General features: G+C 36.9%; 1 protein-coding gene across 1 annotated transcript; it reads left to right on the forward strand.

The window, feature by feature from the left end:
* The first annotated feature begins 1,370 nt into the window (after positions 1 to 1,370).
* On the forward strand, positions 1,371 to 22,401 carry LOC114477946 (lysophosphatidylcholine acyltransferase 1). The gene is made up of 14 exons (XM_028470680.1): positions 1,371 to 1,969; positions 7,429 to 7,568; positions 9,540 to 9,754; positions 14,262 to 14,374; positions 14,713 to 14,773; positions 15,126 to 15,184; positions 16,539 to 16,573; positions 17,163 to 17,217; positions 17,367 to 17,449; positions 17,700 to 17,825; positions 19,710 to 19,863; positions 20,035 to 20,133; positions 20,507 to 20,648; positions 22,026 to 22,401. The coding sequence occupies exons 1-14, from the start codon at positions 1,832 to 1,834 to the stop codon at positions 22,253 to 22,255; spliced, it is 1,650 nt and encodes a 549-aa protein (XP_028326481.1). The 5' UTR covers positions 1,371 to 1,831; the 3' UTR covers positions 22,256 to 22,401.
* The last annotated feature ends 1,635 nt before the right edge of the window (positions 22,402 to 24,036 follow it).

The following is a 24,036-nucleotide window of genomic DNA, read 5'->3' on the forward strand; positions in this document are numbered from 1 at the left end:
TATTTCAATTTGCTTGTAAGATGGATAACTTTTTTATCTCCATTTGTTTTAATGATGCAGAGACTGTTTTCTTCTCTTTGGCAGCCAAAGGATCTGAGAATTTCAACTGGAAACCACTACCGGAATCCAACCCATCAAATGTGATTTTTTGGTCACTTTTTTTGTTTCTTGCTTAAAAAAAAAAAAAACAAAAAACAAAAAAACAATTAATAATATTGATATTGGTTACGTAACACATAGGTGTCCAGATCCGATTTTGATATCATATATTGGGCTGATGTCAGCAAAAATCTGATATCGGATTTGATTATTGCATTTAAAATTTCCAATATATATATATATATTTTTTTTTTAATTATTAGCTATTTATTTAAATCGTTTGACTATAATATCCCTTGATCAAACCTTTTGATTTTGATTTGATTTGATTATACTTTATTAATTCAGTTTCACTTACATCCCGACCAAGAAACATAAAGGACAATAACATATCACATGGGGGACAGATACTGGAGTACTGGGGAGCAGCCAGCAAGAGCAGTGTTTCCTTTTCTAACATTCCACACTACAAAATAAGTAATACAAGTATTTTAGATTCACGCTGATATCGGATTGAATCGATTTCGACACATAATCACCAATATATCTGCATTATATCAGAAGTGTAAAAGTTGAATCGGGATACCCATAAAAGTTATCTTGACTATTTTCTGTTCAATCCTTGGGTTTTCAATATTGTTATTGGATTTGTTAAAAAAAAAAAAAATCTGAAATTGTTGTAATAGCTTTATGTTTGCTTTGAATAAATACATGAAGTGTATGTGTTTGTCAAGATTTTCAGAAACGTTCATGCAACACAGGAAAGCTCGCTCATAGTTGTGAAAGTTTCCTTTTGTCCTTTTGCAATTCTATATTGACGTAAGAATTAAATGGACAATAGTCAGAATTTATATAACATTTATTTATGTATTTTTTTCTATCTATCTATCTATCTATTTATCTATCTATCTATCTATCTATCTATCGACTTTATTATTTTTTATTTAATTCTATTGTATTTTTTTCTTCCTTTATTTAATTATTGTTTGATGCTGTTATATTTCCTGTTTCCCTGTTTTTTGGGAGCTGCTGCAACATCCAGTAATGTTTTATCTTATCTTATCTTATCTTATCTTATCTTATCTTATCTTATCTTATCTTATCCATCCATCCATCCATCCATCCATCCATCCATGTATTTTATAAATAGCAAATCTGCGAATGAATATTTACCAGCTATTTACTCTAAACATTTTTGATGTCATCATACATTCTATTTGCAGGTACTGCTTGCAAATATTCGACTGTAAATGTAACGTGTCCAAATTCTAGCTTGCAACGGGAGGTTTTTCTGCAATTAGTTTTCAAAATTACGACATTTGAGTGGGGGGCTTGAAAGCAGCATCACATCACAGTCCTCGGGACAAGCATCAGCAGTGTGGACTGGGTCAACGGTTGTGCGCATGTGCAGTACGGGAGCCGAGGGATCGTGGTTCGAATAGAACTAGCATTGAGAGCTAGCGAACGGCTGTGCGTTGGTTGGTAATCACGGCGTGAAGGAAGACGTCTCGCGCACTACAGACGCACAGACACTGGCTACTTGAAACGTCTTCAGCTAATCCTTGAGCTAACGACCATCCCTCCATGCTGTCCAAGAGGGGAAGATAACAGTAATAGCCCTGCACTGCCTCCTTAATTAGTCAGCGAGCAAGAAGGACGGGATAAACTGCTTTTTGACAGAGCAGCCGAATCGGATATATATATATATTGTGTTCTTTAATAGATATATACAATGAGATTGCCTAGTAATAGACAAAGTGTGATGGAAGTGGACGGGAAGAAGATGGACGGGAAGAAGATGGACCAAGCGCCTCCGATCAGAAACCCTTTTGTGCACGTGATGAAATTCACGCATCTGGAAAAGGCAAAGGTAATGTAACACAAGCTAGTGACTAAACTGTCTCCATCACTTGACGGGAATCCCCTGTTTGCGTGTGGTCAGCTGAGCTAACGTTAGCCAGAGAGCTAAACTAGCCTCATGTATGTTTCCTTATTTCCTCGCTACGCCGTTGCCCTAGTTACGGCCGGACTGTAGCATTCCATTGAAGACAGCGTAAAATAAACATTAAGCTAAACTTCTGCCGCTGTATGTTTTTCCCCACACGCGTGTTTATTTACGGCGTGACTGTGCGTGTGTGTCTCCATACTCAGAAATCCGCTAACACCTCCAATGGAACTGTTACTTGAGCATGGCCGCCCACCCAGGAGGGGCCTAGCTTGTTGCGCTTTGATTGTTTCTACTGGAAGCAATTGTAGTCGTGTGTTTTCTGAGGTTATATGTGCTCAGAATGCAACAAACGCGGGAGTTACTGTGCACTTTTCCTGCTTCCCTTGCATTTTACACATGCAGCTCTGCACGCTTGTTTACCCAAACAGAACCAGCGCATGTGTGGATGTGAAGGGGTGGGGGTCACTCAAACTCATCACTTCCAGCTGTGTTTTTTACCTGTGTTGTAGTTGACATATCACTGTAAACACCAGACACTGTGCTTGCTTCCCAAGCCCTCAGTCATTGGCGTTGATAATCAGATTTAAAGCTTTAAAGCGTCTCTTAAGGTGTTATTTGCTGCTGCAAACCTCCAGCCACAGGCTTTTCACGTTTCAGATGCATTATTATTGCACAATAGATTTATTGAAATGGTGCCGACAACATGTGTTTACATTGCAAACCACGTGTTTGTGCTACTCATGAAATGCTGCAACATGTTATTAACCACCCGTGGTGCTAAACTATAGAGTACAAGGGCTTAATCTCCTCTGTCAGAGGGTGGACTGATATGGTGTTTAAAGTTTATGAACTAAAGAATAATACTTAGTGGTAGAATACTGATTTCTTTGTATTTCCCCAAGATATAAAGAACACAAAATGAAAATAAATTTAAAAAAAAATAAAACAAGAGCCCTCCAGAGTGCAAAACTTTGCCAAACACCAAATGTCCATTTTGCCAGAAATTTTTCCACTTAACTGGATCAGTGGATCTGATAATGGTGCCATGTTACCAAATTTGTATCCCAATTAATAACTAAATGTATGGGCACTCCTATTTTTTTCAAAAAGGAAGTGTTTCCTAGTACACAATAAGTATCCATATACCAGCATTCTATCCGTACGAAAAATGACGTTACCAGAAGTCACTTGACCATTCCGTGCGGTCAGGATTAGTTAGTTCATAACGTAGTTTAGGGTTAGAGTTAGGTAGTGTGTAAAGTAGGTTAGGGTTAGTTAGTCTGTAACGTAGTTTAGGGTTAGGTTTAGTTAGTCCGTAACGTAGTTTAGGGTTAGAGTTAGGTAATCCGTAAGGTACGTTAGGGTTAGTTAGTCCGTAACGTAGTTTAGGGTTAGTTTGTCTGTAAGTTGTAGTTGACGTATTAATACAAACGGAAGTACAAGTGCGTAGCGTCACGAGCTGGGTCAAATTTACTAAACATCTGTCAATCCTGAATCGAGATAGGATTTTTGAAACCGGTGTCATGTACTGAGTTCACATCGTACTGAGATTGTATATGTGAATGCGCGCACCACCGGAAAATGAATTTTTGCTAAAAAAATGTTTTGTTTATTTTTGTTGTCAAAGTGAATGGACATGTGTTTTATTTGTTTATTGGATTATGTTAGGGTTAGGTTAGGGCAGGGGTGTCCAATTCCGGTCCTCGAGGGCCACTATCCAGCATGTTTTAGATGTTTCCCTCTTCCAACACACCTGATTCAAATGATCAACTCCTCATCCAGCTCTGCAGAAGCCTGATAACGATCCTAATCATTTGAATCAGGTGTGTTGGAAGAGGGAAACATCTAAAACATGCTGGATAGTGGCCCTCGAGGACTGGAATTGGACACCCCTGGGCTAGGGTTATATACTCAGTACGTGACACCGGTCCAGAATCAGTATAGTGATACGGATCCCCCTCACAAAATGTATGGAGTCTTATGTGCTTTTAGGTCCACCATTGGTTAAACGTTTTTCCAAATTCAATAGGTACTGTTGACGTAATTTTACTTGCAGAAAAACAAATAAATACCTGTGAAATAATTATACCTCCTTGGCGAATGTAAATATTGTTGAGTTTACTCTTTCAAATTTCAGGATTTACATGGTTAATCAAATTCAAAATCTGAGTGTCAAGCATTCAAAACCTCTCCAATAATAAATTATTTTTCTACTTTTTATACCTCAAAACCAATTGAATTTCAAAACATTATATTTATACAAATAGGCTCTAAATTCGGTGTCTAAAAAAAGTGCAACAAACAGGCTGAGGTAAATGTCATGTCTATGGTTTCAGTAACAGTTACAAGATTGGCCCTGCACCACAATTGCGGTATGAGAAAGTATCTTGTTCCATTTATGACCGGTGACCCAGGAAGGTTCACACACATCTACTTCCTATTGAATCATTTTACTGTTGCCACAGGGAATAGTTCAAATATCAAGGGCGTCTATGAGAAAGAAGTTAGCTTCCTCTCTGGTCCCTCCCACAAATCTAGGTTAAACATAAAATCTGTAAAGTTTTAAACAGTTTAAACATACTCAATTTCTGGTCAATTCAAAGCAAAAGTAATGCCTTTTGTTTTAATTTAGTGTCTCTTCAAGCAGTTGTTGGATAAAAAGCTTCTTTAGTAAATACTTTCCCCACATACTTTGACTGGCCTATAAAATAAAATAAATAGAAAGAAAAACAAAACAAAACACAGAGAGCTAATATTTTTTGATGATGTATTGTAAAATCAGTGGTTCTTTCCTCTGTTCACCCAATCATTTTTTGAAGCATAGCCTTACATTCTCTTAGCTTTAGTTACAACTTAGTTTTTCAAAGTAAATCTGTTTCAGGCTTAATGGAAAGAAAACCAAGGCAACTGAGGACAAATTCTGGTTTCCACTGACCCTAGTCTTTGTAACAGTATATGTTTTTCATCTTATATTAGGTTCCTGATTTGGTTTTGTTTTTCTAATGTTAAGTTGCACAACATTTATTGTGGCTGATTGAACTAAATTCAACCCAAACTATTATAAAGCTGACACTGAGACCATTTATTAGGTTTGTTTGTTTGTTTGTTTGTTTCTGATCTCATTTCCAGTGATCAGTTCCCCTGGTGTTTTAAAGCAGCTTTTTATCACAAGGTTGAATGCTACTTTTCTTTACCTGAAAACTTTGGTACATAATGCTTATTCTTCTTCAGGAAGATGAATTCACTTTTTGTTGCTGGTTGTTGTGGGCTGCTTGCGATCCATTAAACATGCCTATAATATATTTAATTTAAAGTTACTGCATGCAATTGTGTTTTTATGTGATATTTTGGACTGCGGGGAGATGCATTAATGCAGAAATTTAGACCCTTGTTTTGCTTTAAAACAGTCACCCCTAATGCAGCCTTTAAAGAGAAAAAGCTTATTAAACAGTTTTACGTTGGACAAGAATAATTACCGTCCTTACATTTTATTGCTGCTGATAAAGAGCGTAAAACTCAAATGATTATAAAAGTAACTCTTGTTTTATTGTTTGCTGATTTTCAGTTTAAAAGGTGAAGTTGAAAGAGTTACAGCTGCTAAAGCTTACAACTTTCACCTGATAAGATATGTAAAGATAACCCTCCTATTTCAAAGTTAAAGAGCCTACCAGGACAAATATAGACTAAAGATAAGAGCGGCCGCCCCTGTGTCAAAAAGCTCTAAAATAAACTAGTACCAGTGTTGAACTCATACAATCAGAGGGGTAATTCATCAAAGTGTTGTTAATGGAGCCAGGCCTACGGTTTAAACCTGGTTTACCCAAGCCGTCCGTGACCATGCTGGCTTTTCCCATTTCATCAACCTCTTCCCAGCTTGGAGCTCCACAGCTCAGCCAATCAGCTGACAGTGTTTAGCTTCAGTGAACGTCTTCATAAGACCCACAAGATCCATCACAGATTTATTGATTAAAGACGTGACGGCACATGCGCAGCAGCTTTTACAATGAATAAGCAGCCAATAGAAACCACTGCTGAGACCAACAGGACCTGACATCATCCGTTACTGAGCAGCAAGAATAAAGAACGAACACGTTTAAGAAGTTTCAGTGGTTTGAACATTTTAGAAGTAGTAAAGGATTATTTCATTCGTACGCACAGATTCATATATTTGAATTTTTCTGGATTTTGGCATACGCTTATTTCTACGTCATTTTCCAACTTCCAAGTCTTTGTACTAGGGATGTCCCTATACAACTTTTTCACTTCTGATTTGATACCAATATTGCAGCCTTGTGTAGCCCAGGTAAAACACACCCATTAGTTGAAGTCAATAAAATAATATTTATTTTATTAGTTTATTTGTACATGTCAGCAAAGTTTAAATGTCCTGAGATGACTTTGTTGTAATTTGCGCTTTATAAATAAAGTTGAGTTGAGTTTAAACATCGGCTGAAACATCCTGTTTCGGACACGTTGTTTTGCTGAAAAGTGTTTCAGCCGAAAATGATTTTTGTCCGAAAAGTCATTTTCGGTGCATCACTTCCACAGAGCACAACTCTATTTGTCCTGAAAAGAGGCTAATGCAGTCACAGTTATATTAACAGTGATTTATCACAAAATGTAAAATGCATTCATGTGTGAACGTACAATTACTGCTGATAAGATTATGTTCCTCAGTACAGCAGCAGGTTTATTGGCATGGCATTTATTCCAAAGTGATTATTTGGTTTATGACAAAATTATTGAATATCTTTATTTTATACAAATATGATCTTTTACTCTTCTGAAATTACAGTATGCTGAATGAAGTGGAGAAGTTGCATCAGTAAAGACTTTTTGAATATGTTTTATAATTAGCAAATTACCTTATGTTTATACATGGCAAAGTATCTTAATGATGTAGTTAAGTGCCTGTCTAGAAAAAAACTGCAAACCAAAAAAAAAAAAATGCCCAAACAATCTTTCAATTTGTTTTTTGACCAAATGGAGATGGTTGTAACATATTTCAGCAATTATTTTGATGTATTTTTTCAATGTTTGATCCAAGTTTTTTGGTTGTTAGAGCGATCTGTCTACCTCTATCTTTTCTTTCTATGCTCTCAATCTAGTCTAATGGTTCTAAGTCTTAAATGATGCTGTCATTTTCCAAAACATGCAAATAAAGTGCTTCAGTATTTTCCAAGACAGGAAACCAAATTTAATGGAGTGATTCCTTTGATCTGTATATTTAAATGTGGTGCTTTTCTTTTTAGTGAATAGTGTTCACTGTTTATTATTAAATTAGTGATAGATTGATGTTTCATATCTCTGCATAGTTAATGCTGCTGAGGAGTGGCTGGCATTTATTGTAAAACTTTTTTCTTATCTTTCATCTCTCATAGATTGCGCTGATGACATTCACCCTGTTTCCCATCCGTCTGCTCATCGCTGCATTCATGATGCTGCTAGCTTGGCCCTTTGCCTTCCTTGCCTCCGAATGGCGCTCCGAAGCTACCGTCGAACCCCAGTGCCTCTGGAGAAGGTGAGTGCCTTTTCACACGTGCACTTGACCAATTGCGTGTCTCAAGAAGCACTGCCTGTGCAATAAATAATAACAGAAGTATTTTTCTCGGAAATCCTTGCGCAGCATGTTTGCCGCTGACACTCAGCAGCTATAATTTAAGGAGCAGAGAGGGAAAGCCACTGGGAGTTAGTCATACAATCAGCAAAGCTGCTTTCAGGGTCAATGGAAAACCACACAGCTCATTGAAGCTGCCGCACATTTACACAAAAAATATTAGTAAGACTTTTTGCACTGTTTTTCATGCCTTTAGTGTAAATTTTAATAATAACATAGCACAACACAAATCTGACGTACTGTGACAATTTTTAGTCTTTACATGTATATATCTGTATGTTGGCCCTATATTTATAATGTATGTGGTGTGCGCACAGTCAATGACAATTCAATTCCCTATTGGGTTACACAACTCTTATTTAGCATTAAAAACCCCATCCATTATCCAGTTAAATACATTTATCAAGAAGTAAAGTTAGATGATAAAACAAATCTGCACATTTGACCCACTTTACCTCTCTGTGTTAATGCAAATGCAGCCACAAACGCATTGAGTCGACAGGCTGCACAGTGTAAAGTCAAGGCATTTCGGCCTGAACCCATCATGTATTTGTGTCCTTTTAACAGGTGGACATATCACTGGAGCAGGAACAGCCATACCAGTAAACACTGGTGTTGGCATTACAGAAATAAAAGTACTAACATGGGTTAAGTTAGTAGGTTTTCCTTTATTTACTTTCTATCCGACATGTAGAATGTTGGATGCTTTTTGCTGACACTGAAAATAAGCAAACGATGAAAACACTGCATTCCCATTATGTGCTGCAATGACAATAAGGTCTGAGTGGAATCAGGGCTGTCACTTAAATGGTAACAGATTTGCCCCCCAAGTGATTTTATGAGCCTTTATAGTTGCTGTTGTTTTTTTTTTTTTTACTCATTCTGTCACAACTGTGTAGCAAGATGTAAGCTTTAAGCATCATATTGTAAACCAAATACAGTGTTTCCAACATGCTGGTGCTGGTGATATTCAAGGCAGGGTTGGGGTCAATTACAATTTTCAGTTGCAATTCCGTTTTCAATTTCAATTGAATTAAGATTACAGTGGCCAGCATTTTTTTTTTTTAATTACCGTATAATTATTTTTTATCCTCAGAAAGTCAATTACAATTACGTTCTCAATTACTAAAGCTCAATTACAATTAATCACAATTACTAAGCCCGAAAAAAATAATAACCTAATAAAAGTTAAAATTCCTCTTGTAATAGCTTTCTGTTAGCATCTCTAATGATAACAGGTCCTATATCAGTTGTAAAATACACACTCTTAAAAAACTTACTGTATCATCTAATTTCTTTGCTATCTATTGGTTACGTTGTTAGGCTTTCTAATCAATGAAAATATAGGTTTTAATATTTTTTGTGTGGGCGTTTGAGCCTTTTTTGTTTTTTTTTAAATGATTAAATGTGGGAAAGCTTGATATCAAACATATTTTAATAATTGTTAACTACATGTGTAGAACAACTGTACATAGAACTGTAACATTGTTCCCTAGTTTTGAGTTAAATTATAATTGACAACTTTTATAGAATTTTCATGGCAATTACAAATACAAAGTCAATTACTTAAGCTCATTTACAATTTGATTATGATTACGATAGCAACAGATTGTGAAAATTACAATTATTGTTACACCATTAATTATAAAATATGCAATTACATTTATAATTTACCCCAACCCTGGTTCAAGGTGTGATATGCTATGCTTTTGCTTCACCTTTAATGCAAACTTTTTCTAGCCCTAATATTTAATGCTTTTAATCACAAGTGAGTACATTTGCAATGTGTTTGGACAGTTTTAGATTTCTAATAAACACATTGCATTACACTCATTGCATAGAACTCCTCCAATCAGTATGTATTTTTGTTTCCAGGCTGGTGGACATCATTCTGAAAATCATCATGCGGGTCATGTGGTTTGCGGGAGGTTTCCATTGGATGACGGTGAAGGGTCAACGGGCACTACCCAGAGAGGCTCCCATCCTCACGCTGGCACCCCACTCTTCCTACTTTGATGCCATCCCAGTTACGATGACTATGTCCTCAATCGTTATGAAGTCTGAAAGCAAGGACATACCACTCTGGGGCAGTAAGTACACCTGACCCTGACTTTAAAGTGATTGAAACCTGGGGCGGGGGAAACCATTAAGGCACCGCTTTAAATTTTAACATATTGAGCAAACCTCAACATAACTGTTACGGCTGGTGCCTCCTGGCCTCTCAGCCTGCCCTTCCTCTCCTCTCCTAACCCACCTGGCTCACATCAGTAATCAGGTAGGAGAGGGAGGAGGAGCTGTATAAAGGGCTGAGAGGACCAGAAAGCAGGAGGCACAACAACTGACCAGCAGCAGACATGTGGGGAGAGTTCTTCAGCTCCCCACTGGACAGTTCTGTGTGGCGTCTTGTTTGTGTTGCGGCCCCTCAAGCCTTGATATCCCATCCTAGAGGGGGTCGTAACATAAATTGGGGGCTTGTCCGGGATCACTTTTGGGGGCCCTCGTCTCAAGTGGGTTACCCTCCCAAAAGTGACATTTGGATTCGTGTTGATGGGTGCAGTATTCCATCCCTGGCTTTGTGTATGTGGTAAATTGTGCTGCAGTGGCATTATGTGTTTAGTTCGTTATAGTGCACTGCAGTACTCTGTTTAATTTATCACATGGTTCGTAGTTTGTGGCACAACATTTTTGGTTTTAGTTCAGCTTGGTGCTGGTTATGTTGCTTTGCCACTTTGGGTTCGTCGTTTGCCAGTATTTTGCATCATCACTTTCGTAAGATAAATCTTTGCTTTGTGTTTCTGGATTTTGGCCATAACACTTTCGTGAAGCACTGATTTATTTCATTTCCGGATCTTTCGTTTGTGTGCATTAATTTGGCACACTGTTTTGGAAGCCTGAGTTTAGTTCTGTCGTGTTGTGTTCTATTATTGTCTGTTTACTCACCCTTTGTTTTGTTTTTCAGGTGATTTTAAGTAGGTGTGTTAAGTCACCTGAAATAGTTTGTGAATGTGGAAGCAGGGCTCCCCATTCACAATTTTAAGGGTGGGGGTGTTACGGCTGGTGCCTCCTGGCCTCTCAGCCTGCCCTTCCTCTCCTCTCCTAACCCACCTGGCTCACATCAGTAATAAAGGTAGGAGAGGGAGGAGGAGCTGTATAAAGGGCTGAGAGGACCAGAAAGCAGGAGGCACAACAACTGACCAGCAGCAGACATGTGGGGAGAGTTCTGCTGCTCCTCACTGGAGATGTTTGTAAGTTTGTTATTTTAGTTTGGACTGGAGATTTCTGGTAGTCCTGTTTTCGTGCTGCGGTAGTTTTAGTCTTTCGTATGTTTTTGTAGTTTAGAGGGTGGATGCTGGGACGACGGCCCTGTAAAGGGTTGGCCCAGTGTCCTCCCTACTTTTGTTCAGTTTGGCCAGGGTCTCCAGTCCCTTTTAGTTTGTTCTGTTGGTACTTTTATTTATTTTGTTAATAAATACTTTTGATAATCGTTGAGGTTCTGTGTGGCGTCTTGTTTGTGTTGCGGCCCCTCAAGCCTTGATATCCCATCCTAGAGGGGGTCGTAACAATAACACTTTAATGGTTTAAATCTTTGTTTTCAGTACAAGTTTGTTTTGAATTGCAAAAGTTGAGTTCTCAAACTGGGTGGCGTGTGTGCGTGCGTGCCTACATCCATCTCCTCCATGCGTTATCTTCACACACACGCACGCGTCTTGCTAAGAGAGACACGGAAGTACCACGAAAAATAAACGTTTTGCAACACCAATGTCGCAATTCTCTCTAAACGGCTCTGTGTGATCCGCATCAGCCGTGTGTGTGTGTTTACATTGTAGCTGCTAGCATCTTTCTTAGCACATAGAATATATAAGAACACTTACCCTTGCGCAGAACAAACAATAATCAAAGTAGAGCTGTGTTTGAACCCACAAAAGCATTACATTCCTCTGTCTGAATAACCGGATAGTTTGTGATAAGGTCGACTAACGACCGTCAGCACAGCCACCGTCCACAGTCATGAGACGAAGGAGGAAGTGAAGTCCGTGACCGGAGATTTAAAGGAACTTTGGAATCACGGGACTAATATTAAAAAACCATGAAATATTAACTCAAATGACTTTTAGCGGTACAAAATTCATAATAATATTGACCTTTTTTCTTTTTTTTTTTTCTCCTTGTTTGCCTATCAGCTTTAGTTTATATGAACAAGAACATGTTATAAAAACTGCTTGCACACACACATCATGTAGCCCAGCTCTTGTATTTCTTTTTAGTCAAGCTCAATACATTTTTTTTCTGTTGAATTACATGTCTTTGCTTGCTTGAGACAATGTTTACACTTTAATGGTGGTTAAAAAGATGGCTGTTGCTCAATGACATGCCCAATTTCTCATTTAAATAAAGAAATTATGAATACAAATTAGGGATCGACCGATATGGGTTTTTTAGGGCTAATGCCGATACCAATTTTTGCTTTCACTAGCCATAGCCGATGACCGATACGGACTGCTGATTTTCTTGAGCCGATATTTGGAGCCAATACTACTTTTGCTCCCTCAATTTACATCATAAAAATTACACAATGATAATAACAAATGGTACAAGTCTCAATTTTTTTTTAAAAAAAAAGGAACATTTATTGAAATTAGCAGAGGTGAGGTTGAATGACACCAATTAAAAAAAAATGTAACAAATAATAAAAGTGATGTAGAACAAGAACATGCAAAAAATAGAGAGACATCTCATGAAATATTATGAAAGAGAACTGTTCGTCCTTGTTGTGAAATTAGCTTTGACAAAAGTTGGCCTGACTGAAGATATATTTTATTAACAGTATTATTGAGTATAAAGATATATAATTATAGTATCAAACACAAAAAGAAACCATGAATAATAGTCCATTCCAACACAACCCAAGAACATAAATTAGCAGAAGAAAATAACGTGATGTCAGATGTGCATTAAGCAACAAACTGTTCAAGTTTCTGTTCTAAATTGCATCAACATTACAGGAATAAATATTCAAACAAATAGTAAACTGCTTCTCAAAGTTAAAAACTTTTTCTCAGCGCTAAGAGAAGCAGAGAGGGGGAGAAACACACATACACACACACACACGCGCCAAACCTCCAGCCAGCTGCTCGTTAAATACAAGTGCAACGAAAACAACACACAAAACCACAGAACAATGCTAAGTTAAACAGTTAATAGATGCTTTGAAAGTTTAAAACTTGCCATTAGGGTGGAAGAGCTTGCTTAACGCTCTGCTAGTGGGGGGAGGGGCTCTGCTCTCTGCATCCTGTCTTCAGCAACACGGAGCAGCCTGTAGCAGCCGATCTGTTAATAAAGTGGAGCGGCGAACGCAGCAGCGCTTATCGGCCGATGCCGATACATGTAAAAAACACGCAAAAATTGGCCGACTATATCGACCGGCCGATGAATCAATCGATCACGAATGCAAATCTCCTGGCCCCTGGAGAAATGCGAGTCCAGAGTTGGATGACTTTGGTTAGTGGATACCAACAGTAGCAGTAGTTAAGCCAGCAAATAATGAACTCTGATTTATTTTGTTTTTGTTTGCATTTGATCACAACATTGTTTGAGGTGTAAACAAGATGTGTCCACATAGTTTGTGTTGTTAGCCTTACTGGTGGTGACACAAGGCTGTGTAAGTGGATTGTATTGAAATATTGATCACCAGGAATAAGGAAGATGTATGTTTGTCCCTATGAACTGCTACTTAAACGCATTTTACTCTGGTTGATATTTGTGTGCCATTAGTATAATGACCCCATTTGGTAACTGAACAGGTCTGTGTTTAAGCTCAGCAATATGCATGTTAAAACGCATTGGTTTAGTTACATTTACTTCCATAATTGTAAAAAGTAGCACCACGTTGATTTTTCTTTTTTTGCTAACTCTTGAATCAGAACTTACTGCACCTTCAAGGGTACGTTCACACAGGCGAATCCTGGAGCAATTTAGTTGCTCTAAGATTCGTTTTCCCGGAAACTGCTTTATTTGGGCCAGTGTGGACACACAAATTAAGTCTAGAGTGGATCAGTCAAGCAAATTCTTCAGCGTTTGTTTTGGCCATACTCAGAATGTTTCCATTCACATTCACACCTCCCATAGAGCTGACTAACAGCTGCAAAGTAAAATCAAAAGATAAAATATTAAACTGCTCAAATGCTAATGGAAAGCAGTGAATAGTGGCAGGCACATGTGGTTGTTGAAGGAAATTCACTGGAGAATTAGGTTTAAGCATGTTTAGGATGGATACTTTAGCCTAGAATGTAATAATTACTTCACCAATCCTCGAAAGACTTTTGAATAACAAAAATTGATATTCATTATTTTGGAATTTTGAAACAAATGGTACAAATAAATCCTAAATATTATTGTTGTTGATGGTGTTATTAATATTATTACTTTTAATATTTTTATTTTTTTTAATCATGTACCATTTTGTATACTGTTTCTATGTTACTGCATGATAACGCTTTGTTTGAAAACAACTCCTTCTAAATAATATTACTACTTTGTGATGGGGTTAATGATATATTTCTAAAATGAGATATTGTCTGTTTTGTTTTTTCCTTTTAGCTTTGATAAAGTACATCAGGCCGGTGTTTGTGTCGCGATCTGATCAGGACTCCAGGAAGAAGACTGTGGAGGAGATTAAACGGAGAGCCCATTCTGGAGGGGAGTGGCCTCAGGTGAGCAGATGAAGAATGAAAGTCGTATAAACACGCACAAACTAGAGTTCAGTTGCAGTTTTAACATCTTAAGATGCAACATGTAATTTGCTGGTCAAACAAAGAACCAAACAATTATTTGGAAACATCTGCAGTTTTCATCTGACATGTCTAAACATCAGCTAAAAGTAAACGGCACGTTAACCAGATAACCTTTGTTTTTGTAGCGTTGTTACTACTTCTTTTCCATAATCTATATGTTTACTTCTAAAAATGTCATGGATAATGTCAAACATGACATATAATAACATTGTATATACTGTATTAATATTTTTTCATTCTTTGCATTGTTCTTGCAGATCATGATTTTTCCAGAGGGAACCTGTACCAATCGATCATGCCTGATAACCTTTAAGCCAGGTAATTTATGATTAAGATCTATTTGGTCTTAATAATTGCTGTGTACACAATCATTAAGCGAGCGAGTATTTTATTATATAATTTCAACAGAATTCATCAAAAATTCAACTTGCCTAATGATTACGCACACAATGTGTGTATATATAAACACACATTTTCTATTTGATTATGCTCTGCTGCTACTGGTGCACTTTGTCATTCTGCAGTATAAATATTCATATTATTATGATTTATATTGATTCAAATGAATGTTTCTTTATTAGAAAGCAGTGGAAAGAAGAAGTTAACATATAAATGTAAAGTTTACACAAAATAAAGCTAAATATTTCATTTTCTGTTTTCACTCTCTTAGGGGCATTCATTCCAGCCGTACCAGTGCAGCCTGTGGTCATCCGCTACCCAAACAAATTGGTAGGTTTGTTTGAAAAATGGAAGGTTATGCTGACAACTCAGATGTCGGCTGTTGCTGTTAGAATTGTTTAATGCTCATTTATAAAGTTTTGCAATAGCAAATAAATATAATGCCAGACATTACTGCTGTGATCAGCATCAATGGTTTGATGTTCTGCCTTAATGCTTACACAATGCTTTACTTTGATATTTGTTTTAGTGAAATGGCAATTAAACTATCAATATGTGTTGCAGTACAAAGTAAAACAATGAGTTAATTGTGTGCGTAAAGCACATATTGTCATGAATTTATTTGGCAAATGTCTCTGTTTCCAGTATTCACTACTTTATTGTTGCCTTGTAATTCATCGGTGACATCATTGACATTGTGGTTACATGGACATTCTTTTATTCAAGCTTTTTTACTATGTTTTGTGACTCCTGCAGTGTTAACTGTGACAAAAAAGATTGCTAAACCATTTTTAATTTGCCCAGATACAATGACCCTAATGGATTTTTAACTGTGAGCATCAAAATCAGAGTTTTAGAGTTCCTATTTTTCACACTGTTATTGTGGATGGCATATGACAGCTGAAAACGTCCGATCTGATACGCGTCTAAGTGTGACCGTAAAAGTAATTTAGAGAAGCAAGTAAACATCCGCCTAAAGCCTGCCTCAGTGAGAATCTGTCAGATAGAATTGTCTGGAATCCATTAAATCCAGAAAAGCCATCTTGTCTTCTAATGAGGGGATGATGCATTCATATTTTTTCATATTTGTGAAGAAAAAAAAAAACAAGTTTTCTTTTATCATTTGTCAAAATGTCAAAAACCATACTTCTCTCCTGTCTGCAGTTAAATAATGAGTGTGGGTTTTATTTTGACCCTGTGGTGGTGCTGTTCTCTTACTGTCATCAAACCACAAGTATTACCAAACTGCCACATATACAGCCTTGATGACATCAGACATACTGCAATCCCACATGTATGTTTGTTCACAATATAATTGTAGTAAAAATTATGAAATATTATCAAAGCTATATTGTGGGCAAACAGACATGTTTAATCTGATGAATAGAAACACATGGACTGCTAGAAGATATATAACAGTGTACTTAATAATATAGCTCTACTCACTGCTTGTGGAAGTGAGGAAGCTAGTTATGATAATAAAATTCTGGAAGAGAATTGTCTTTCTGCTCACTCAAAAAAAAAAAAAAGAAGCAAAAATTATGCACATAATGAAAAAAACATGTTCATTATTTTTAATGTAATTGTTTTAAGAAATCAACATCTATCAAAATCTATTTAATTGTAGAAAACTGTAATTGTTGCATCATTGCATTAATTCTTTTTATGCACTTTTTTCCTGAAGGACACAATCACGTGGACGTGGCAAGGGCCAGGAGCGTAAGTACATGTTTCACCACCTTTGTCATCATATCCTGTAATTACAAAGCTGTTTAAATATTCTGTAATCATCTAGTTTTGCCTGTTGAACACTACTAATGACTGTAAAACCCTATAATAAAGAACATGACAAATGTTTAAAGCAGCTTCGTCCCAAATTGGATGAATTAGATTCTACACTTCGGTCGACCTGCTTTTTTTTCTTTTTCTTTTCTAATACCAAACCACATTTAGTCAAGTCAAGTCCTTTATTTATGTTTTTAGGTCATTTAGATTCTCTGCTTCATTGTGTTGTAAACTTTCACCATATTTAGTTTAAAGTGTTACAAACAAAAGGAAAGCCACTGCATATTGTAACCGTTATTGTGTTTTACTGTGAGTGCAGTGCACCTGATTAAAATACCACAAAGCTGACTAATATAGAGATAAAGCATGTTCTCATATTTTCAGAATTCTCAGAACTGTTTCCTACAAATTATGCTTTAGTTGACCTTTTTTAGTATGTATGAATTAAAGCTGTTCTCTATGAACAATATCTGTATTTATTCATTAAGCTTACAGTAATCTTTTGCTTTTTGTTATTGTGCAGGTTTGAAATCTTGTGGCTGACGCTCTGCCAGTTACACAATGAATTTGTGATAGAGGTGAGCATATATATATCTCTGTTTGCACCTGAAAGTTTGTCTACATTCAGTTTATTGTTTCTGATCATTTGTACAATAAGAAGAAAAAAAAGACGCTTAAAGTTACATTTGTTTGTTTTTTTTCCCCTTCATTGTGGTTTTCTCCACAGTTCCTTCCCATCTACACTCCGTCTGAGGAGGAGAAAAAGAATCCCACTCTTTTTGCCATCAATGTCAGACGTGTCATGGCTGAGTAAGTATTGGATATTCTTTTTCATTCAAACTCACAACTTAATGCTGAGAAATATTGGAATACGTTTTTCAGTTTAATTTGACAATTGAAGAGGAAGCAGTATTTTTGGGGTTTGGTGTTCAGCTCCGTTGTTCAACAGTTTTCTACTCTCACAAGCATATTGCATATTGTTTCCATCTCTACTGTACTGTACTCTACAGCACTGTAGTTGTAAACGTAACCATTTTTCCCTCCTGTGTGTTGTGCACAGAGCTCTGGGGGTCCCTATCACAGACTATTCATTTGAAGACTGCCAGCTGGCCATGGCTGAAGGCCAGCTGAGACTCCCGGTGGACACCTGCCTGCTAGAGTTCGCCAAGCTTGTCAGAGGACTGGGGTGAGTGTCCTAACAGTTTGTAACACAGCGTATCCAATAGGACTCCATATATCGAGATTCAAGATACTGTATATCGAGTTTTCCGTTTTGGTGATACGTTTTATACGTTAAAAATGACAATATTTCCTATATCGATACTTATATATTTATATATTGTGTATTAAAATACTTGTTTTAGGAGCCACTGCATTCACTACTTCTCAGAACAGCATTAAACGCTCAGTTAGAAGGGTTCCTGAGTACGTCCTAATCCAGACCTTCCCCTCAACACCTTCGCTACAGAACTCACTCACACGTGCTGTCTCTTATAGTTGTCTGGTCTGTGAGGGGAAGAATTGTGCAAACTTGTCTTCAAGCATGAAATTTGGCATACTTGCAGTTTTTGACCTACTCAATTCAAATCTGGTGGGAACGTGAGCCAATTCTCAACTTTGGGGTCAATTATAATTGTAATTGCGTAATTGATAATTACAATTATGACATAATTATAATTTTAATCGTAATTGAAAAAATCTGTAGCTGTTGTTATTATAGTTTAATTGTAATTGAGTTCAGATAATTGACTATGCAATTGTAATTATCATGGCAATTCTATAAAAACTGTAATTTACAATTTAATTAAACAAACCTTTGGAACCATGTTATAGTTCCATGACTTACACATACGTAGTTAATTATTAAACTATGTTTCATATCAACTTTTCTTCTACCTGTCAGTTCTCTTCAGCATCATTTTACTATACATATATATATATATATATATATATATATATATATATATATATATATATACACACAGTATATAGTGGTATATTGACAGAAAAAAGCATCAGATGCCCACAACAAACATATTAATACCAATATTTTCTTTGATTAGGAAGTCAAGATATCTAAGAGATGAGAAACAAATTAGATGGTTAATATTAATATTATTATAATTAGATGATAATATTTTTTTTGTGTATTCTACAGCTGATTTAAGATATGGGTCAAAATTGACTTGCTATCACAAGAGATGCTAAACACAAGAGAAGGTACAGTTTTATGGGCTTATTTATTCAAGGCTTAGTTATTGTGATCAATTGTAATTGAACTTTAGTAATTGAGAATGTAATTGTAATTGACTTTCATGGGAAATGTATAATTTTAATTTTATATTCTAAAAGATGCAGGTCACCGTAATCTTAATTGAGTTGTAATTGAACATGGATAATTGAAGACGTAATTGTAATTTAAAAAAGTAATTGACCCTAACCCTGGTTACTAGCCTACCAAAAGTCACATAAGTAAAATTAAAAACACACATCTAAGGTTCTGGACCTGTGAATATTTAACACTGAACACTTGTAAAATAAAGACATTTTTGTTTCCAACATAGAAGCCTGACATCCCAGATCAAGGTATCCTTAATTGATCACCCAAATCAACCGTTTGTTAATAAATGTGCATGTGTGGCCTTTTTGCATCACCAAATATAACCCTGATATAAAAATATCGAGATACGAGTTTTGGTCTATTTCGCCCAGCCCTAGTATCCAACACAGAGTCCTCAGCAATAAGTTTAAGGATTGAATTCAGTGGAAATGCTCTCCTTAAAGTGCAAGGATTTTGGTGGTTTCGGGTGAGTTTTAAGAATTATCTTGACTAAAGAGAAAAAGCAACTGGTACTGAGGAACAACCAGTGGTGCAGGAAAGGGCAGAGGAAAGGCAATATATGCGGCGTTACAGCCCTATAGGTGGAATGAATGAAAGGTAAAGGGTAATAATCTGGACAGAGCAGCGCTAAATGCAATAAACCATGTTCTTGTATTACCAGATCGTCAAACTTTTTCATGTTCTAAAGCCCTGTGTTTCTCTGGGGTTTCCTTGTTTATGCTTTCTCAGACTGAAGCTACAGAACTCTGAGAAGACCCTGCAGGATTATGGGAACAGAGTGCGGAAGCTGGAGAAAAAGAAGCTGGGCTTCGATGACTTTGCTCATTTCCTTGATGTGCCCGCCTCGGATATGCTGCGAGATATGTTTGATCTTTTTGATGAGGTAGAACATGAAAGTTCTTTTTCTACTTTATTATCTTCATTACAAACATAATCTTAAGCATCCAATATTATAGGTCAAATATTTTGCACAGACACATCAGTAAACACAAGCTAAAAACATCTGAAGTCATCCTCCTGACAAGTATTTTGTTGACATTTTGTTTTTTTTCAGCATGAAGATAACAGCATGGATATTAGAGAGTTTGTGATCGCACTGTCAGTTGTATGCAGACCTGCCAAAACTCTGGGGACAATGAAATTAGCCTTCAGGGTAAGTTCTGTTTCACATTTGTTACATAATGATACCATCAAAAAGACAAGCTCTCTGTGTGTGTGATCCATACAGATGAAGTTCTTTTTGAAGCACATTTGACTGTTCAGTTGAATTCCCTTCCAGAGTAGCTCCTCTCACACTTATCATAGTCACCCAGAAAAAGAGAATTTAAAAGTATACATTTTTAGATTTAATGATATCTCCTTTTTTTTTACTGTAGATCATTGGCAATAAGGATCTACTGAAATTCTTCTTTCTTTGTTTCCGCCAATGCTGACTGAATTTGATAATTGAATTATGTAGATGTGAATACCCTAAAAAGCAGCTCCTCACCTTGATTTTACTCTTCATCCCTTTTTACCTGCTCCAGATGTTTGAGACGGTAGAGGACGGTGCCATCACAGAAAGAGAGTTGGCCGTTATACTAAAGACGGCTTTGGGCGTGACTCACCTCAGCGTGTCCAGCCTGTTTGCCGCCATTGATGCTGAAAATACGGGGAAGATGACATTTGGTAAGAAGTTTAGTGTAGCATTAGATTTTCTGGTGAAACATTGAGTCAGTGATGATACTCTGTGATCACTTTCCCAGGCTTGATGGGAAAGCATCTTTAGTGGTGTACACACGTGGATTTTCTAAATCTGAAGAGATATTTTAGCAAACAGTATTGGGAACCTTACTTTTAAAGAGTAATTAGTTATAGTTACCACTTGTTCCAAAAAATAACTGAGTTAGTAATTGAATTACTCCATAATAAAAGTAACTCATTCCCAAGGAAAGTAACTTTTTGCATTACTGTTTAAAAAAAAAGTTGCTATATGTCAAAGAATTCAGATATTTTTTAGTTACGTGTGTCGCCGTGAGGTGCTTCATTAAATTAGAGTTGCTTAAAACAGATGTAGACAAAGTCTTCTCTCCTGGATGTAATGAACACTACACATGTACGTTCTTGCCTTTGACCACAATTCATTTAAAGTAGTGTTTGTATCGCCACCTTAAAAATGCTAACTTTTCATCGGACTGCTCAACGCTCACCATCTCTGCTGCTTCATCAAATCTGTAGTGGTTGTGTGTGTGTTGCGTGTGCTGGCACATGTGTAAAAAACGCTGGCTCTGATTGGCTACCACGAAACATGACGCTGCCTTAGCCAATCATGATCGCTCACCTTGTTTTTAACCCACCTCCTCACTACAGCTGGGCATGAAGCCAGGGATGCTTTTGGATAACAGTTTATTCAATCAATGCATTTAACGTTCAGTAACATTAACTGCGTTGTAACGGCGTAAAAAGTAATTAGTTAAATTACCTCGTTACTGAAAAAAAAATGCCATTACCTAACGCCGTTATTTTAAATGCCGTTATTCCAAACACTGGTAGTGAACAACACTTAATGACAGCCTTCATGACACCTTATTCATTATAATGACAGTGTAATGCCAACCTTTATGTATAAAACATCAAGTAAAGTGTTACCGAAATTTCAATGTGTTGCCTCTGAACTCGGTTGAGATCGGAATTTTTTCAGAACAAAGGGTGAACACAGCATTTCGTGTTTCTCAGTCAACTGACTTTTTGATTGGCTACATTCTGTTCCACGTCACAAAAGACGGTGTCATGAGTGTGGAGTTGTCATTTTCTCACACACGTGAGGAGTTTTGGTCGTATTAATGAACAGATAGTCGACCCGTCTCAGAGTCAGTTATCAAGACATAAGACAATCTAGCATTTGTCATCCTTCATCAGAATGAGAGGAAATGGTGACAAAAGCAGAGCAGGATTACTATTGCAACAACACGTCATCAGTAGGTTAAAACTAACCTGTGTGTTTCTCTGGTATTGTCCTGTCTAACAACTTTGTCTCTCTGGCTCCCTCTTGTGGCTCTTCTTTAGAAACGTTCTGGAGCTTTGTGGAGGAGCACCCAGACTTTGCTGAGGACTACTTGTACCCGGAGAACACAGGGCTCCACAGTGCCCCCTGCCCAGACCACCACCACACACAGCCCAGCCCGTTTACAGCCAACCTGCATGGCACTGCCACTAAGAAAACAGCCAACGGGATCTGTCCCGACTTCAGCCCCAGCGACTGCACAAGCGATGGGCAACGTAAGAAACACAACTGAAAGGATTTGGAGTCGTAAACGATGAGAAGAGACTCCTCTCCTGGTGAGAGGAAGGTGGAGGACTTGCACCTCAGCAGACCACAGTGACTCAAAGTTTACCCTGTTTGTTTGTACTGTGTCCATTAAAGGTCAGAGGTTATTTTCAACCTTTATTTTGCTAGAAATTATTCATTTTTTTAAGGTTATTTTCAAAATAAGACTTTTCAAAATGCCAAACAGTGGCTGTTACAGATAACATGCTTAAATACTTGAAGGGCAAGCACCTAAAAGGAAAACTGGGGCGTTTATTTGTCTTCTTTTCCCCCCTCCAGCATCATTTGGACTGCATGTGTTTTTATAACGCGAGGGAAGGAAGACAAAAACCAGCCCGGGACCTTTAAAACCAACATACTGTAGTTTAAGTTGACCCAGTTGTATTCGCCCCAGTCTTTTATGGTAGCTGCCTTTTTGAGAGTGTTAACTGCACAGGCTCTGGTTTTTCGGGGCAGTCTTGCGGGTTATTGGTGTAAAGGATCAGGACCTGAGGGGACCAGTGACAGTGATGCCACTGCAGTGACGCTACAGTGGGAACATTAGAGGTTAGCCCAGGTCTCTGCCAGTCGATGGTTATTACTGCTGTGAGCCTGCTGTCTGTAAATAAATACATTTGATTTAGCTCAGGGTTCAGTGACAAAAATTAAAACTAAGTCATATGATGTCATCATTTTTGACACTCAGTCAGTAACGTGCACGCGAATGCTAACTTTTGTCCATTTATCATAACATGATATTTTCTTCATTTTACTGAAACTTCACATTTTGGACCAAAAATGCATTGATTTTCTGTTGCCGCTCATATTCGTATTGTCTTTTCAAGTTGATGCTATTGGTTTTAAGGGAAAAGTAGTGATAACTGAAAGCACATTTGGGTTTTTGAGTATTTCAGAGGGAGGTCATGCTTCTTTTTGGAGCTACACTGTAAAAAAAACTGAAATCAAATCCCACTTTTTTTTGTTTTACATTCGTTTGTGTAACTAGCATCAGAGGAAATGGTTTGAATGTGATTTGAGTTTTTTAGTTTATCCAATTGCTTTACCTACATTCAAGGAACTAGCTTGTTTTTTTAGCCTGTGGTAATATTTAGCTCATTGAAAATGTTAAAATTGGCACAAACTCAAATGCAGGGTTGGGGTCAATTAAAATTGTAATTGCGTAATTGATAATTACAATTATGGCGTCAATTTAATTTAAAAAAATGTGTTGCATTATATTGAAAATGTAATTGAGTTTAGATAATTGACTTTGTAATTGTAATTGCAAGTAAATTCTATAAAAATTGTCTATTAACGAAACTGTTCACTGTACAGTTCTACACATGTAGTTAACAAATATTCAAATATGTTTCATATCAAGCTTTCCTACATTTTACTATCGAAAAAAATATATATAAATTGACGGGTATAGTGACACAAAAATATTAAAACCTATATTTTTATTGATTAGGAAGCCTAACATGGTAACTAACATGATAGATATTTGTTTTTAGTGTATTTTACAGCTGATTTAGGACCCGTTATCATAAGAGGAAGTTTCTCTTATGAGGTTTTTTATTTTAAGCTCAGTAATTGTGATTAATTGTAATTTTTTATTAATTAATTATAATTCTGACTTTCTGAGGATAAAAAAAATAATTGTAATTGGAAAAAAACGCTGGTCACTGTAGTCATAATTGACTTGCGTTTCTCAAGGATAATTGAAGACGTAATTTTAAATGTAAAATGTAATTGACCCCATCCCTGCTC

This window comes from Gouania willdenowi, chromosome 16 (assembly GCF_900634775.1).
Source record: "Gouania willdenowi chromosome 16, fGouWil2.1, whole genome shotgun sequence".
Classification (NCBI taxonomy): Eukaryota; Metazoa; Chordata; class Actinopteri; order Blenniiformes; family Gobiesocidae; genus Gouania; species Gouania willdenowi.